The sequence below is a fragment of the Callithrix jacchus genome, chromosome 13 (assembly GCF_049354715.1).
Source record: "Callithrix jacchus isolate 240 chromosome 13, calJac240_pri, whole genome shotgun sequence".
In the NCBI taxonomy this organism is placed as follows: Eukaryota; Metazoa; Chordata; class Mammalia; order Primates; family Cebidae; genus Callithrix; species Callithrix jacchus.
This window is the reverse complement of record NC_133514.1, coordinates 88928449-88944887: the sequence shown is the minus strand read 5'-3', so window position 1 is coordinate 88944887 and position 16439 is coordinate 88928449. Positions and strand designations below refer to the sequence as shown.

Here is a 16439-nt window from a genome sequence, read left to right as displayed (position 1 = left end):
ACAGCAGCGTGCTTTATTGAAAAACAAGGGACATTTTTTGTTTTAGAGGAATTCTTGTGCCTTTAGAACACTTAAAATCCAAAAAAAAATTATGGTCTACAAACTCATAGTCCCTATTTGCTCACTTGCTATTACTATTTGAAGTTCACTGACAATTTGACTTTTTTGTTGTTATTAAAGACAGTCCCCATTCTAATATGTAGTGATCACCAAAGTGAAATAAATATAATTCAGAATATATAAGACAGCCCACAGGAGTTGGATAGTAGGGAGAGGATACTATAGCTGCTATATTTATTTTTTTCTCATTTATTCACTTATATGATACCTGTTATTATGAAAAAAATTCAGTCATACAGGAAAATAGGCAGACCAGTATAATGGGCATGCTCTTCTTCCCCCTTCACACGTACCCTGTGTCCAGTTTCATCTATAGCCCATCCACTTCCTCTTCCATATTATCTCGGAGGTAATCCCAGAGAGCACTTGATACATGAAGATTTTAAAAGATAAGGTTAAAAAATGATATAACCCAATAGCATACCTAAACATATTAGAAATAATTTTAATATCAAATATTTAGTCAGTGTTCAAGTTTCCAGCTTTCTCTTAAATGTCATAAAAGTTTTATTTTTATTTATTTTTATAGTTCAAATCAGGATCCACATGTGTGATTCGTTGATATGTCTTATAAATCTATTTAATCTTCAAGTCCTCCCCTTATCCCTTTACTTTTCCTTGCAATTTATTTGTTGTAGAAACTGAGTAGTTTGTCCATAGAGCTTCCCCACATTATGGATTTTGCTAACTGTATCTTCATGGTGTAGTTTAACATGTTTTTCTGTCCCCTGTATTTACCATAAATTGATAGTTGCATTTAGTGTCTTGATCTAATTCAGATTTGATTATTTTTAATATTTTATTTTTTATCTCTTTAAGATTTGCTATTTTTTACCTATGTCTTGTAGTATATGTAATGTATTGGCTGTATACTGTATGTATGTAATTTATAAATATAAATATGGGGCTGTTAAAATTTTTTCTAATCATGATACACAATCAAAAAAGTTCTATAGCTACTTCAGAGATTGTTAGAGTGGTCATTTTCATGGCAATTTATCCTAATCCTGGAGAACTTGGAGTAGACCACTTCATGTTGAAACTTACTGGTTCAGTTTATAGTTAAATATATAGTTTTATATGTGAATCTGTGACTTGTCTGTCAGAGTTAAAATACTGTCTTTCTGTTCCAGGATCTGTGGATGGAGTATTTGAACATGGAGCGCATCTATCATGAGTTTCAGGAGACTGTTGGTCTGTGGACGCAGGCCAAGCTTGAATCCCATTCCACACCCTGCAATTTGTCAGTGCAGCTGGACTTCACTGATCCTTTGCTGGGTGGGTCCTGTGAGCACCTGCCTCTTCCATTGAGTGAATGAATGATTGAGTCAGAGCCATTGAGGGTTGAGGCTGATATACTTTATTCCTCCAGTGTCCCTTTTTTCCCTGGTGCTTTCAGTTTACTTTTACAGTGGTGTAAAGTGCAACTGTAAATGCCATTACTTTGGGTTTGCAGTTTTAAAAATCAGAAGTCTGTCTTTTTCTTTCATAAATTCTTTTCTTTTCTACCTGGAACCCTTACCATACAAATGAATCAGATTCCTGAAGTTTTTAAGGTGCTTGTTTCTCCCAGTACATTTTTTTTTAGAGAAACAGTGTTATAAATTGTCAGTTTTCTCTCAGGCCACAAAAGCCCATTTAACCTATAAAGTTGCTGATATTTGGGGTCACCTATTAATTTTAATACTGAATACATTTCAAAAATATGGGACCTACAGTTGTAAATTCAATTGTCAACCAAAATATTTATTATAATATGTAGTGTAATAGGACCCTGAAGTGATTCAGAGAAATGCAAAAATACCTTCTTATTGCAGCTTGTCACTAACCAATGCACTAGTTATATGAAGAGAGAGAAGTAAGAACTTCCGTGGACTTTACTTCATTCATCTGTAAAATGGTGCTGACTGGTCTCTTCTAAGGCTCTAAAATTTTTCCCTCCAATGTTCCTCTCCCTGCATTTTTTCTTAAAACGATAACATTTTGTGATTATAAAAGTTATATCTATTAATTTAAAAATTAAATGATATAGAAAGGTATATAGAGGAAGGGATAAAAATTGCCCTCAAGCCGACCACATAGATTCTCATTTTTCTATTGCTAAAAGTTTGTTAAATGAGAAGAAGAAATATGTGAGTAGATCTGGGAACTATAAAATGCTTTCTGTTCATGCCCTTTTATTTGTAGTGTTTCCACGTTGCCTGAACACGGCCCTAGAAGGCGAATTGTTTTCACCAGAGTTAAGCTAGTAATTTATGAAGCCCCTAGTTTGTTCCAAGCACTGTATCAGTGCTTTATATGCATTAACTCAGTCCTCACAAAAACCCTATGTTGTGAGGTTATTCCACTGAGCAGATAAGAAACCCAGTTTGTAAGCTGGTTAGCTGACCTGCCTGCATGGGCCACATAGCTGGTTGTTGGGCAGAGCCGTCTGACTCCAGAGACCTGCTGTTCACCACTCAGTATTCTACCTCCTGGGTCTGGCAATCACTATACCTTGCACTTCTAAACAAAATTAGGGCCTAGATTTCTAAATAATGAGTTTCAGGTTTTTCTCAGATATAAGAGTTAGTTGATGATTATATTAAATGATTGAATTTGTGGTTGTGATTGGTTGTAGGAAAAGTTTCACTAGCACTCTTTTGATAACAGTTTCTTTTTCTTAAACTAAATTTGTTTTATTGGCTTCAACATTTTTATCAGTTGTAGTACAGAGTGGGGCTTACTGTTAAATATGAATTTGATTTTTTGTTTGTTTTTAAAATATCCCTGGTTTTTCTTTTATGGTAACTTACATTGGGTTTGAAAGAGCCCCCAGTTTTCCTTTAGCATCATGGCCTCTTATGTTGCTTGAAAGGAACTTTAACATAAATAGTCACAAGTCTTATCCAGTGATGAATACCCAGCTTGGTTACATCTGTGCAAAAAGTGGTAGTTCTAATGGAAAAACACCAGCTATAAGGGACAGTGCTGTATTCAACCTATTTGTAATGCTAATTCTGTTTGGGGTACGAACAATACAAGTCTCCTTATGCCAAGTAAAGTCATGGCTATTAATTTTTCTCAACAAGAATAGAAAATTGAATGTTTCATCTGGAATGTAATAGGAAATTCATAGTAGTCCCTTAAGTACTTGTTGACTTTTTGACTTGATATTCCCTTGAACACTGCCTTCCTCTGTTTCTTGCTATTGAAAAGAATTGGGTAGGTAGCAGCATTTTTCTTCATGTTATTCAGTCCCCACCTGCTGTGTGGTATGTGTATAGTGTGGTGAAGGAAGCGAGAGGGAGGAAAGGAATCTATTGGATACCTACTGTGTATTCAGCTCTGTACTAAGTCTAGAAGTATCAAACATTTAAATTTGATTAAACAGTGTGAGATCATGTGTAATCTAGGGCAAAGTTGTATGGTAGAGATTCACTTTTGTGTGCATGTGTGTGTGTGGGGGGGGCACTGGATTGCTTATTTGGACTCCATTAATCATTTGTTGAGTGAATGAATAAGTAAATGACTGATGGACTCTCTGACTACATAAATAGAAATGCTGAAGGAGCTTATGTGTATGTCTTTATTCATTTTATCTCTTACTGCATCAAGTCTTCCTGTTCAAACCTTGACCTGATTGCAGATTTTGACTCAGCTGTATTCCATAATTCTTATTTATTTTTCTTCTGTTCCTCTGAATTCTGGATGATGGCATTAAACCCTTAACCAGCCTCCAGATCTACTCCATTCACCTAAACTATTATTCAGATGATAGCTACCATCTGACTCAAGCTTGCATAGAGCTGTTCATTAGATTCACATGATATTATTGTAAAGTACTAGATACTAACTTTACACTAATATCAAGTCCAAACTTCTTAGCATGTCATGCAAGGCCTGTCTAGGGTAACAATTTAAGATCATGAGGTTTAACTTTGTCATAAGACTATCATCATTTTGAGGATAGGAATTCTACTGAATTGTACCATATACTTCTGATCGCCTGCTAATTCACCTGATTGCTCAGTATATATGACTTACTTTTCTTTCAGCTAAAGAAAGGGTTTTAAGTAACTTGCAGAAGCATGAGGCTCCCCAGCCTCCTCTTGTTCTGCACCCGATGAAGCCTCCCGTGCCAGTTATTTCCTCTGCTGCGCTATTGAGTCAGAAGGATGCCACCCAGCTGGTGTGCACAGACCTGAATCTGTTGCAACAGCAGGCCAGGTAAGACTGTGCAGCCTCAAGGATCATGTTCCCATGCTGGTAGCTTTGACAGCCTGGATGATTTGCTACCTGGAGTGGCTTCCTCATCAGCATTTTTACCATGAGAACAGTTTAATCAAACTGGCCTAGACGGTTCACTTGGTTAACCAAGTTGTGACAGGTCTTACAATTTCACCTTGAAATTGTGTGGTATTCTCGCCAACTATCAGTTTCACGTTTCCTGTGGTAGCATTTCTGGGTGTCAGTAGTGCCAGTTAAGATTTTCTTACACTTCTCGTGAAGAGATCTTATGATACTGGAAAGATGGTGTGGGCAAGGTGCAAAGCGAGAGTTCCTTTCTTTTCTCATTGCTGTACTCTCTGCCTCTCCATATTCTTTAAAAAACTGACATAAACATTGATTGAAGTGTGGAAAAGTCATTAAATGTTTTGATTTTACATGGTAGATACAAAATGATCAACAGTTTAAGGTTTTGATCCAACTTGAGTTCTTGCGTGAAGGAGCGTATGTGGAATAAGTCTGTTTCGTTAACAGTAAGCGAGCCTCACTGTTACATATCCTATGTGAATCGATTTCTTATTGATATTTTTCGTTGGCTGTTTTTGGTCCAGACATTTATTGAGTGTGTGTTGAGTGCACATATAAGCACCTGCCCGTTAATATAATGATAAATACAGTTAGACCAGTTTTGACACCCCGTGAATGCCATTAGCTTTCTTGGTCTTTGATGTTTCACTTCGAGTTGCTAATACCTAAGAAGTCGTTGGCACTTACAAGTAAGGCACCCCCTGTTAAGTTAGGATGGAATTCTCATTGGTTCTTGTAGGGTCTGTTTAAAAAGTGTTGTTGATATAACATGGATTCTAAAGGGAGCTTTGTTTGTGGCTATAATGTTGTCTCACTTTTCTATAGGTTTTTCTTTCATTTCTTAGCTTTCTCTTTAGCCTTTCTGCCAGGGAGACAATTTGGGTAAGCCTTGGCTCACAACCTTTCGTCCTCTGTTACTGTGGAGTGTGCGTATCTTGCTGCACTATCATGCTGGCTGTGGGTAACTAGAAGCCTTTATCACTTATCATATAACCTTTCCTAAGACTTTCCTTTACCTCCTGATGATGTTTTTCAGAACTGCAGCTCTTCGGGAATCTCAGCAGGTTGCTCTGGATGGTGAGCTGTTGGACATAATGCCCAGGCAGTATGTGAATCGTGAAGAACAGGCCACACTACATTTGGAGTGCAGAGGCAGCAGCGGTAAGAAATGCCAAGGAGCTGCAGTTGTCACGGTTCAGGTAAGTGTTTAAATTTCTTCAGAATTTATAGAATTTTAATTGAGTCTGTAATGTTGACGTATCACTGAGAAAGATCGAAAGACCTATAGCACACTGTCTGTGTCCCAAACATTTACTAATTTGGGGGGACATGAAAACACTCGTAGAGCTAATCACACATTTCTGTAGGTACCAGATGAGTCCTGTGAGACAGATAATCAAATAGGAATTCAAAGTAAAATAGAATCATTGAGAATATTTCTAGAGAGAGGGGCTTCAACTGATTCTTAAAAGACTTTGGTGATGATACAGTTGGAAGGAATGTGGAAATGGAGTGGCCATGATGTCATTTAGGGGTCAGTGGCTAGGTGAGCCTGTTTCAAGTGTTTTGTGGGTGATGGTGGGAATTCACATTGGAGTTCCCATGTCTGCTGTATGTGTCAGGGAGCCCCTGAAGATGAACATGGGAAGGGAAGCAGATTAATTGGGTGGAGCTTGCTGATGGGCAGAGGAGAGACATGCACCAACGTGACTGAAACTTGAACCGCCTCTCAGAGTTACTTTCTTGCGCGCTGGAACAGAGGCAGAATTTGGATCTGTGATACCATATGGACTTCACAATGGAAGCTTAGCTGAAGCTAACATGTCATAGCATTTACTTTATGCCAGGCGCTGTCTAAACACTTTAAATACCTTTTCCTCACAACAATTCTGTGAGGTGGCCATTGTCATCTTCATTCCTCAGGTAAGGAAGTAGAGTCACAGAGAAGTTAATTAAGTCACACACCTGAAGTGCCACAGCCTGTAAGTGGCAGAGCCAGAAAGGCCCAGGCAGTCCAGCTCCAGAGCCAGTGCTCTTTTAAAAAAAAATTTTGTAGTAGAGATGGGGTTTTGCTCCATTGCCCAGGGTGGTCTCAAACTTCTGGGCCCAAGCAATCTGCCTGCCTTGGACTCCCAAAGTGCTGGGATTGCAGGCCTGAGCCACTGCACCCAGCCAGCCTGTGTTCATTAATCCCCGCACTGTATTTCTCCTTTGAGTGAAGTCATGATTCCGTAAGCTGAAAGAGCAATGCTTGGTTGTGGGCACTGCCTGTCTAAATCTGTCTATACACAAATGACTCTTTTTTGTTAGCATTTGGAAATTGGAAAAAATTTATTTTACTCACCCTTGTTTGTCTTTCAGAAATTTCCCTTCTTTTTTTTTTTGCTAATTTTCATTGTAACTATTTCAATGTATTCTCCATCAAAATCCTTGGGAAACTCTTTCCCACAAAATGTCTTCTCTCAAATAATCTTCTATATGTGTTGTAGTTTTCACTACTTTCAAAATGTAGCTCTGATTTTTCAACATAGTTGTATAATTTCGAAATTTGACCTAAAAGTTAGGATGAGTCTAACTTATTTTCCTGGATGTTATTGTAATATGTGCGACTCCTAAACAGTGAGTTATGATTGACCAAGTGCTTTATACAGTTAGTTTTCTTTTGGTGTATTTTTGTCCCAGTTACTAACGCTGTGGTAGTAAAACCAAGGTAGAAATATTTACGAAAAAATATCTTGCCGAAGTAATAAAACTGGGAGAAAAGTTTGCCAATATTGGGTGGAGTTCAAGTTAGTGAGGAAAATACTGAAAATCCGGTTATAATTTAAAAAGGGATGTCATCACCAATCTGTGTTTTTCCATATTTTCAAACTACGTATCTTTGCCAGGCTGTTGATTTTATATAGAGAAGAGAATTCTAAAATGCATTTTGTAAGTGACAAGTGAGATAACTATAAAGAAATGTTTTTCCAATTCTGGCTGATAGCTTGCTCTGTGAAGACTTGTAAATATTTGCTGCTTAGCCAAGGAACAGGTCTCTTACCCTGCCTGACCTCCTGGTAACTCTCTGGGTCTTGCAGTGGAAAATACCACCAGACAGGCCAGGCAGCTGTAGCTCTAAGCCTACCGGTGACTTGTCTCCTTTCCTTTACAGAAAAAGGGATCACAGTATTATATTATTTGCCTGAACCCTTGAATTGAGATTTTAAACATAATCTTTTGCTTTGTTAATTCTGAAATAAAAAGTTACACCTTTTCTTTTTTTTTTTTGAGACGGAGTTTCGCTCTTGTTACCCAGGCTGGAGTGCAATGGCATGATCTCGGCTCACCACAACCTCCGCCTCCTGGGTTCAGGCAATTCTCCTGCCTCAGCCTCCTGAGTAGCTGGGATTATAGGCACGCTCCACCATGCCCAGCTAATTTTTTGTATTTTTAGTAGAGACGGGGTTTCACCATGTTGACCAGGATGGTCTCGATCACTTGACCTCGTGATCCACCCGCCTCAGCCTCCCAAAGTGCTGGGATTACAGGCTTAAGCCACCACACCCGGCCTACACCTTTTCTAAAATGTCTTCTAGGTAATTTTGATTGGAGGGAGGTTAAAAAAAAAAGATGGTTTATGATAAGGACTGATGTGAATGTGGCTTAGATGTTTTTATAAACATACTGAAGTTCTTGTGCTTTCCTTTCTTCAAAGAAAATTGGGCTGGGCGTGGTGGCTCATTCATGTAATCCCAGCACTTTGGGAGGTTGAGGTGAACAGATTGCTTGAGCTCAGGAGTTCAGCAGCCTGGGCAACATGGATTAACTCTGCCTCTACAAATAATATTATATAAAAATCAACCAGGCTAGTGATGGCATATGCCTGTGGTCCAAGCAGCCTCCGCCTCCTGGGTTCAAGTGATTCTCTCTGAGTAGCTGGGACTACAGGGGCGTACCACTATGCCCAGCTGATTTTTGTATTTTTAGGAGACGTGGAGTTTTACCAGTTGGCCAGGCCAGTCTCGACCGTCTGACCTCAAGTGATCCGCCCACCTTGGCCTCCCAAAGTGGTGAGATTACAGGCGTGGGGCACTATGCCTGGTCTATCCTACTTAATCTTCACAGAATGAGGATAAGTTCAGAGAAACATGTTCAGAGACACTATGAGACTTGCCAGAGTCACATAACTAGTGAGTAGCTCTGTCAGGATTCAGGTCTGCATGTGTCTAAGTTCAAGACCCCTACTTTTCCCATTCAGTATTGCTAGGCCATTTTGCTTCAGCTGTTTCAGCTGCAGCTTCTGAATACTCACAGTGTGATTCTGAGTAAGCTGATCATGACAGTTAAATCTCCTGTAAGTGAATGTAGGTACCATTTTATTTTCTCTCTGAGTCTGCATAATAGTATTGCCTTCTTTTTTCATTCTTAACGTTCTTAACATTTCAGTCTTAACATTCTAGATTAGATCAGTTTTTCAAAATTAGCTTTATGGGAAATGACATCAGGTTTTAAATATACTTTTTTTTTTTTTTTTTTGAAATGGAGTCTTGCTCTGTTGCCCAGGCTGGCGTGCAATGGTGCAATCTCAGTTCACTGCAATCTCTGCCACCCAGGTTCAAGCAGTTCTCCTGCCTCAGCCTCCGGAGTAGCTGGGATTACAGGTGTGCACCACCACACCCAGCTAATTTTTACAGTTTTTGTAGAAATGGGGTTTCACCAGGTTGGCCAGGATGGTCTCTAACTCCTGACCTCAGGTGATCCACCTGTCTTGGCCTCCCAAAGTGCTGGGATTACAAGTGTAAGCCACTGTGCCCAGCCTTAAATATAATTTTTAATGGCTTCTTTATAAAGAGTTCAAGTTATATCATGAACATATTTGTTCCTTAATAGAATTTTTCTGAGAAAGAATGTCCTGGAATTTTCCAGCTATTTGCAAGCAGTTGAACTTGTATGGCTTGTTTGGGGTATACAAAGGCAAATGTATTTTAGGAAGACATGCTTCTTTCTGTGTTCTCTCTTCCCAATAGAAGCCTTTAACAATTCAGTGATGTCCCCTGGGGAAATGGGGTGATTTATAATTGTTTTTTTTTTTTTAATGTACTTTGGTATTGTGGGTAGTTTGCTGGCCCCAGGATTGATTTATTATCATGTGAAAAATTTGTTTATTCCTAGAAATGACCGATGGAAAAGACCCACTGAGGGCCTCACATTATTGTAAAAACTGGCTAGAGGACATGCTTTGTCAGAGTTTTAAATTTAGACAAGGAAACTTTTAAATTTCTGTTCTACTTAAAATGACTCAAGTGAAGGGGCTTCCGCCATACTACTTTGTTCTATTGTCTATGACTTCTCGTAATTATGAACTGATGGTCATTCAATTTCTCTCACCTTCATTGTAGTAATAAAATAAATCTTTCAGCAGTAGTGGGAAAAATAAACAAAAATAAATAGAATGGAAAATAAAGATAATTTGGGGATGTTTTTCGTGAGAGAGTCTAAACTTTCCTAAATTAGCTGATTTTCTTTTAGTAGTTTCTACAACATGGAATGGCAATTGTAACATTTGGGTCACAAAGCAGTTTTAGTCCTGTCTCTGCATTTTCCAATCAAGTGGTCTCTGGATCCTTCGCCTTTCCACCTCCCTTCATTCTGTGTCTTCTTTCCTTATCTCAGATTCTCTCTTTTCCTGTTTGCCTGCTTTCTCTCCAGGCCAGCTGGGCAATTCTGTATGCAATGGTCCCAGTCTAACTGTATTTGGTGACATATTGAACAAAAAGGCTGACTGCAGATACTACTAATCACATTTTAGGATATTAAACATTGGTCTATTATTTAAAAGATTTAAAATTTAATTCAGATACTTGTATTGATTTATTATCTAGTTAAATACAAGTAATTCATTTTTTAATCTTTCTCCAATAGTAAAAAAGTAATTATTGTTAACATTGTATTTCTTGAGTATTTACTTTCATGCATTTTGATGTCATGGAGCTTTTTTTTTTTTAAGGAAGTTAAGTAAAGATTTTGGTGAGTTTTATATAAGGAAGTTATCACAATCATAAAAAATAGGTGCTCAGTGTATTGTCAGAGTTGTGCTGTGCTGAGGTTCTGGGTAAGTAAAAACAAATAGGACCATTGCCCTTCAGGAACCTTTTTTTTTTTTCGAGACTGTCTTATGCTGTTGCCCAGGCTGGAGTGCAGTGGCGTGATCTCAGCTCACTGCAACCTCTGCCTCCTAGGTTCAAGCAATTCTCCTGCCTCACCCTTCTGAGTACCTGGGACTACAGGTACCTGCCACCACATCTGGCTAATGTTTGTATTTTTAGGAGAGACAGGGTTTCACCATGTTGGCCAGGCTTGTTTCCAACTCCTGACCTCAAGTGATCCGCTTACCTCAGCTTCCCAAAGTGCTGGGATTATAGGCGTGAGCTACCACCCTTTAGGAACTTTTAATACAGAATTTGTGATAATAACCCCGGGCCTCATAAGTGACATAAGGGCTTCAGGTAATAAGTTTGTGAATTAAATATTTACATTATTTACAAAGGATACCTTTAATCATTGCAGTGATGGCGTAAGACGGGGTTTGGACAGGGAAATGTAAAGGAAAACCGTAGACCCTACTGCTCACCCATGTGATTGGGGAAGACTGTAGGAGGAAAATGTAGAATTTAGAACTCTTGCCTTCTAAATGTTCTGGTCTCTTCAGCTGTGCCTGTAAGATAATTCCAGACTTCCTGGCCTGCTATTCAAACCCTCCCCAAGAGGCTCTCCCAGCTCCCCAGTCAGATTTTACTGTACCCTGCAACCCTGGCCGGGCTCCTCGTCCCTGGCTCTCTGTCTTACATTAGCCACGGCTGTCACGTCAGTCCTGTGTTTGTGTTACAGCCTGGGCCCCGGATGTCTTCTCTTTTCTTCTGCCTCTATCCACATCCAAAAAAATGACACAAAAATGGCATAAACGAACCAGTTATGTATGTCACTGTCAGATAAAGGGTTTGTTGATAGCTCTTCAAGTCAGGCTAATCTTAAAAAAGAATAATCTTTGAGTTGAAAAAAATTTAGTTTTTTTTAAAGTTCAATAAATTCTCCTTATTTTTCACACCTTTACTGAAAACCAATAAAAGTTTTATCAAAGATCAGTTTTTAGGAACCTAAATTGGTGAATTTAGGAATTAGCCAATTGCTCTTTCCTTGGCATGCAGTTGGTTTAGGCTTTTCCCCATATTTTATCTTATTTTGTTGTTTGTGTTATGATTGTATATATTTTCTTCCTTTCAAAACTGCATTTGTGAGCAGCATCTGTGTCATCTTTTTTTCATGCTGGGCACACATGTCTGCAGCCGAGTGTTTCGAGTTGAGTTGTGTGTGTGTTGGAGTGAGAGCACACAGAAGGACTATGGCTAGGGAGGCAGGATCAGCAGAGGAGGGGCTTTCTGTGCTGCAAGAAAAGCTTCAGCCAGGCACAGTGGCTCACACCTGTAATCCCAGCACTTTGGGAGGCTGTGGCAGGTGGATCACGAGGTCAGGAGTTCGAGACCAGCCTGGCCAATATGGTGAAACCCCATCTCTACTAAAAATACAAAAATTGGCCAGGTGTGGTGGTGCATGCCTGTAGTCCCAGCTACTTGGGAGGCTAAGGCAGGAGAATCACTTGAACCCAGGAAGCAGAAGAGGCAGTGAGCTGAGATCACACCACTGCACTCCAGCCTGGGTGACACAGCGAGACTCTGTCTCAAAAGATAAAAAAAAGAAAAGCATCTCTGGTGGAAGACGTGGGGTCTGTTTTTGATGAGGATTTGAGGAGTTGAAACATAAGTGAAATAGTATCCTACAAAAGACTTTGAACTATTGATAAATTAATTCGAGATCTTATCAGTTTGTAAGGCAGTCATATAAAGAGATACACATTTTAGTATTTTTATAAGATAATAATTTTATTTAATTTAAGTTTGATTCTTCACAGAAAACCTGAGATTCTTTTTTTCTTTAAGTAGAGATGCAGTTTCACCATGTTGCCCTGGGTGGTCTTGAACTCCTGAGCTCAAGTGATTCACCTGCCTTGGCCTTTCGAAGTTCTTCCATCACCTTGAAGTTCAACTGAAAGTTTTAAATTAAATTATAATATTAGTTGTAATAGTATTCTTTGTTATATGCCTAGTGTATTCATAATAAAATATCTGTTCTAGAAACATGGGGGGAAATGTCTTTTGGTAACTTTAATTCTTGTTAGTTTGAAGGCATGCATAAGAATGAAGCAGTAACCCAACAGCTTCATGTTTTACGGAAAGAAGTGAAGCAGTTGCAAGCAGAAGCTGCTAAACCACCATCACTTAATATTGTGGAAGCCGCTGTACATGCAGAAAACCTGATCACGTAAGTTTTTTGGGCATTATAATTTGATGTTTTGTTATTATTAATAGTAATCATACATGCTACTATGCCACTACCACCCTGCAGCACCCACAGATTAATTTAGTACAGAGCTCAGCAGACTATGGCCTTTGGGTCAAATCTGGCCTGCTACTTATTTTTATAAATAAAGTTTTATTGGAACACAGCCATCTGCATTTATTTATAATTTCTATGGTTTTTATGCTTTAACAGCAGAGTTGAGTGGTTCTAACAGAGGTATAAAGCAGAAAATATTAACTATCTGGCCCTATATAGAAAAAGTTTGCTGACCCCTGAATTATGATATGATGCAGTGCATTGAAATTCAGTTGTGGAGAGAATTAGTGCTTATGTTTTATAGCAAAGTCACATTTACCCAGGAACTTATTATTGTCAACTCAGATTACTGAACAAAGTTCATAGCACAGTTACTTAGGGGAATCAGGGCCCTCAAGTGTGATTGTGAACTTGGATTTGACGATAGTGGTTTTCTTTTGGATTTCATTGTGGTTTACTCTCACTGTCCTCTTTTCTTTCCAAAGCCACCATGACATGACTTGGGAGGTGGGGGTTGACTCTCTGCCTTTACTTTAAGGTGACTGGCTCCACATTTAGTTCCAGCACCTGATTCCCTCAGTAGAGTAGGATGGTCTATGGAGGGGAACATTGAGTCCTTTTGTGTGTTGGGCTGGGGAGTCTGGGAAAGAGAAGGAGACCAGGCAAACAAGAGGTTGATATTTCTTTTACTGGGAAAGGGACACAAAAAGGTATGAGAATTGGAAGGGATATCTTTATTCTAGGATCTTATTCTATAGAGAAATCTTTATCTCAGCTTTAGTCAGTGTTTTGGATTTTAAAACAGAGAGAAATCAGGGTTGTGTTTAAAAAAATTATATGAAGAATACAAAAAGTTAAATAACATGAATTACATGCAAAATGGACATTTTTAATCAGGATGAGAATGTTAATTAGTTCTTATAGCTGATTTTTTTCTCTAGGAGAATATGAAGTCATTACTAAATATTGAAAATCGGCCAGGCACAGTAGCTCATGCCTGTAATCCCAACACTTTGAGAGGTTGAGGTGGGCAGATCACTTGAGGTCAGGAGCTCGGCAAAAGCCTGGCCAACATGGTGAAACCCCGTCTCTAGTAAAAATACAAAATTGGCTGGGTGCTTTAGCTCATGCCTGTAATCCCAGCACTTTGGGAGGCCCAGGCAGGTGGATCACCTGAGATCAGGAGTTCAAGACCAGGCTGGCCAACATGGTGAAACACTGTCTCTACAAAAGTACAAAAAAATTAGCCAGGCATGATGGCGGGTGCCTGTAATCCCAGCTCCTTGGGAGGCTGAGGTGGTAGAATTGCTTGAACCTGGGAAGTGGAGGTTGCAGTGAATTGAGATTGTGCCATTGCACTCCAGCCCAGGCAACAGAGTGAGACTCTGTCAAAATAAATAAACAAGTAAATAAAATAAAAATAAAAAATTAACTGGGCATGGTGACATGTACCTGTAATCCCAACTACTCAGAAGGCTGAGGCAGGAGAATCACTCAAACCTGGCAAGCTGAGTTTGCCGTGAGCCGAGATCATGCCACTGCATTTTGAGACTCTTGTCTCAAAAAAAAAAAAAAGAAAAAAAAAATCAATTGTCAGTGAAGTTTGAAGATACATATTTAGTCCATGAAATATTTCTAAAGTGACATTTTCATGGGAGCTCTGAGGACTCTTAGGAATATTTCCTGAGAAACATAGGGTATCAAAGAAGGTCTTGTGAGTATGGAATCTTTAACTGTGAGCAGTAGTCTTACCCACATTTTCCCACAGGGCCTTAGTGAATGCCTACAAGTTGCAGCCTACACCTGGGATTCAGAAAGTTGGCATTAGCCTCTTCTTTACCATTGTGGATTACGTCAGTGATGAGACGCAGCGTCATCCCCCCACGAGGCAGTTCTTTACTTCATGCATTGAGATCTTGGGACAGGTAAGGTTATTTCTACCTTTTGCCTTGATCAGATAAAATGAGTCCCCGAGATGTCTTCGTTAGAGATAGTCAGCATTGACTTCAGACTTACATTACAGGTTCAGAGTCTTACCCAAGTCAGAACCCCTTGGAGCTGTAGGCTTCTCAAGATATGATTAGAATTTTTGGTATAGAATTTTGCTTCTCAATAAGGGAGAATAAATTATTCGTATTTGAAAGTCTGTGGAGATGTCAGAATTTGTCATATATCCTTGGTGTTCTTAACAATAACATTACCAAAGCTCTTTATTGCTTGTAAAAATACTTTCCTGTTTATTTCATCCTCATGGGGAATCTGTGTGATTGAGATTCCCATCTTAAAGATGAGAAAACTAGGTTCTAGAAGATTAAGTGACTGGCTTCAAGAATTCATCTGGTGAGTGTGGAGCTGAGACTGGATCTCAGGGCTTCTGACAACACTCAGTGCTCACCCCGCGTCCCCACTGCTGTGTCCTGGTTGCTAGTCTTGGTCAGCATTTGTTTGTTTGTTTATTTATTTGACTTGCAGTTGCATAGATGGATATTTAACAAGGGCAAAGGCTGGCTAATCATGCCAATTTATGAAATGTGTCATAAAAGAAAGGAAAACTTCTTGTTTGAAATATGTAAACATTAATGAACCATGTACTCTCACCCCAAATTCAACTGAATGAGTACTTACTTATTGGATGCTTTAAGAAAGTGATGCTGAAAAGTTATTATCATTGATTTTTTTTTTGTAGGAAGTTTTTTATCCTGATCATACAATTAATGTGTGCAGACCGGGGATGGTGGCTCACGTCTGTAATCCCAGCACTTTGAGAGGCTGAGGCAGTTGTATTACCCGAGGTTGGGAGTTTGGCACCAGCCTGACCAACAAGGAGAAACTCCATTTCTACTGAAAATACAATATTAGCCAGGTGTGGTGGCACATGCCTGTAATCCCAGCTATTTGGGAGGCCAAGGCAGGAGAATCGCTTGAACCCAGGAGGTGGAGGTTGCAGTGAGCCAAGATTGCGCCATTGCGCTCCAGTCTGGGCATCAAGAGCGAAACTATGCCTCAAAAAAAAAAAAAAAAAAGAATGTGTGCTGATTATAAGCAATGCAGACAGTGTGGAAAGTATGAAGAAGAAAAATTTCTTATAATCCTAACTACCTGGAGCTACTGCTTACATAGCTAACATTTCATTATGGTTTGTCTTGTGTATGTGTGTCTATTTGTGTGTATTTATATGTAAACATGAGATTTAATTTCTACATATACAGAGATATATAGAGAGGCACTTAAAAATGGGCACATGCTATTTTGTAACCTCCTTTTTCATTTAAACACATCTCTTAGATATGATTTCGTGTTAATAAATACAGACCTATATCATGACCTTGCATGTCTGTGTAGTGTTCCATGAGACAGATTTAGTACAGTGTGTCCAGCTAGTGCTTGATGGATGGATATTTAGATAAATTGTTTTGTTACAATAAGGCTGAGGTAAATATTCTTGTATGTCTTTGTGAACTTCTTGGGCTATTTTAAGATAATTTCTTAGAGGTATGCTTGCTGTGTCAGGAATTTGATGTACATTGTGTATTTGACGTTTTACATCATACTTGATATATATTTTCACACTGCCTTCCCTGGGAAGTTTG

At 39.0% G+C, this 16439-nt stretch overlaps 1 protein-coding gene across 2 annotated transcripts in view; it reads left to right on the top strand.

Annotated features, from left to right (window-relative positions):
* The window catches only part of EPG5 (ectopic P-granules 5 autophagy tethering factor), a 118023-nt gene that overhangs the window by 65335 nt on the left and 36249 nt on the right, over nucleotides 1-16439 (top strand). For both annotated transcript variants that reach the window (XM_017963447.4, XM_002757218.6), the window contains exons 25-29: nucleotides 1254-1398; nucleotides 4158-4329; nucleotides 5453-5615; nucleotides 12632-12774; nucleotides 14618-14774. In XM_017963447.4, the coding sequence (XP_017818936.3) occupies nucleotides 1254-1398; nucleotides 4158-4329; nucleotides 5453-5615; nucleotides 12632-12774; nucleotides 14618-14774 (780 nt within the window). The remainder of the gene's footprint in view (nucleotides 1-1253; nucleotides 1399-4157; nucleotides 4330-5452; nucleotides 5616-12631; nucleotides 12775-14617; nucleotides 14775-16439) is intronic.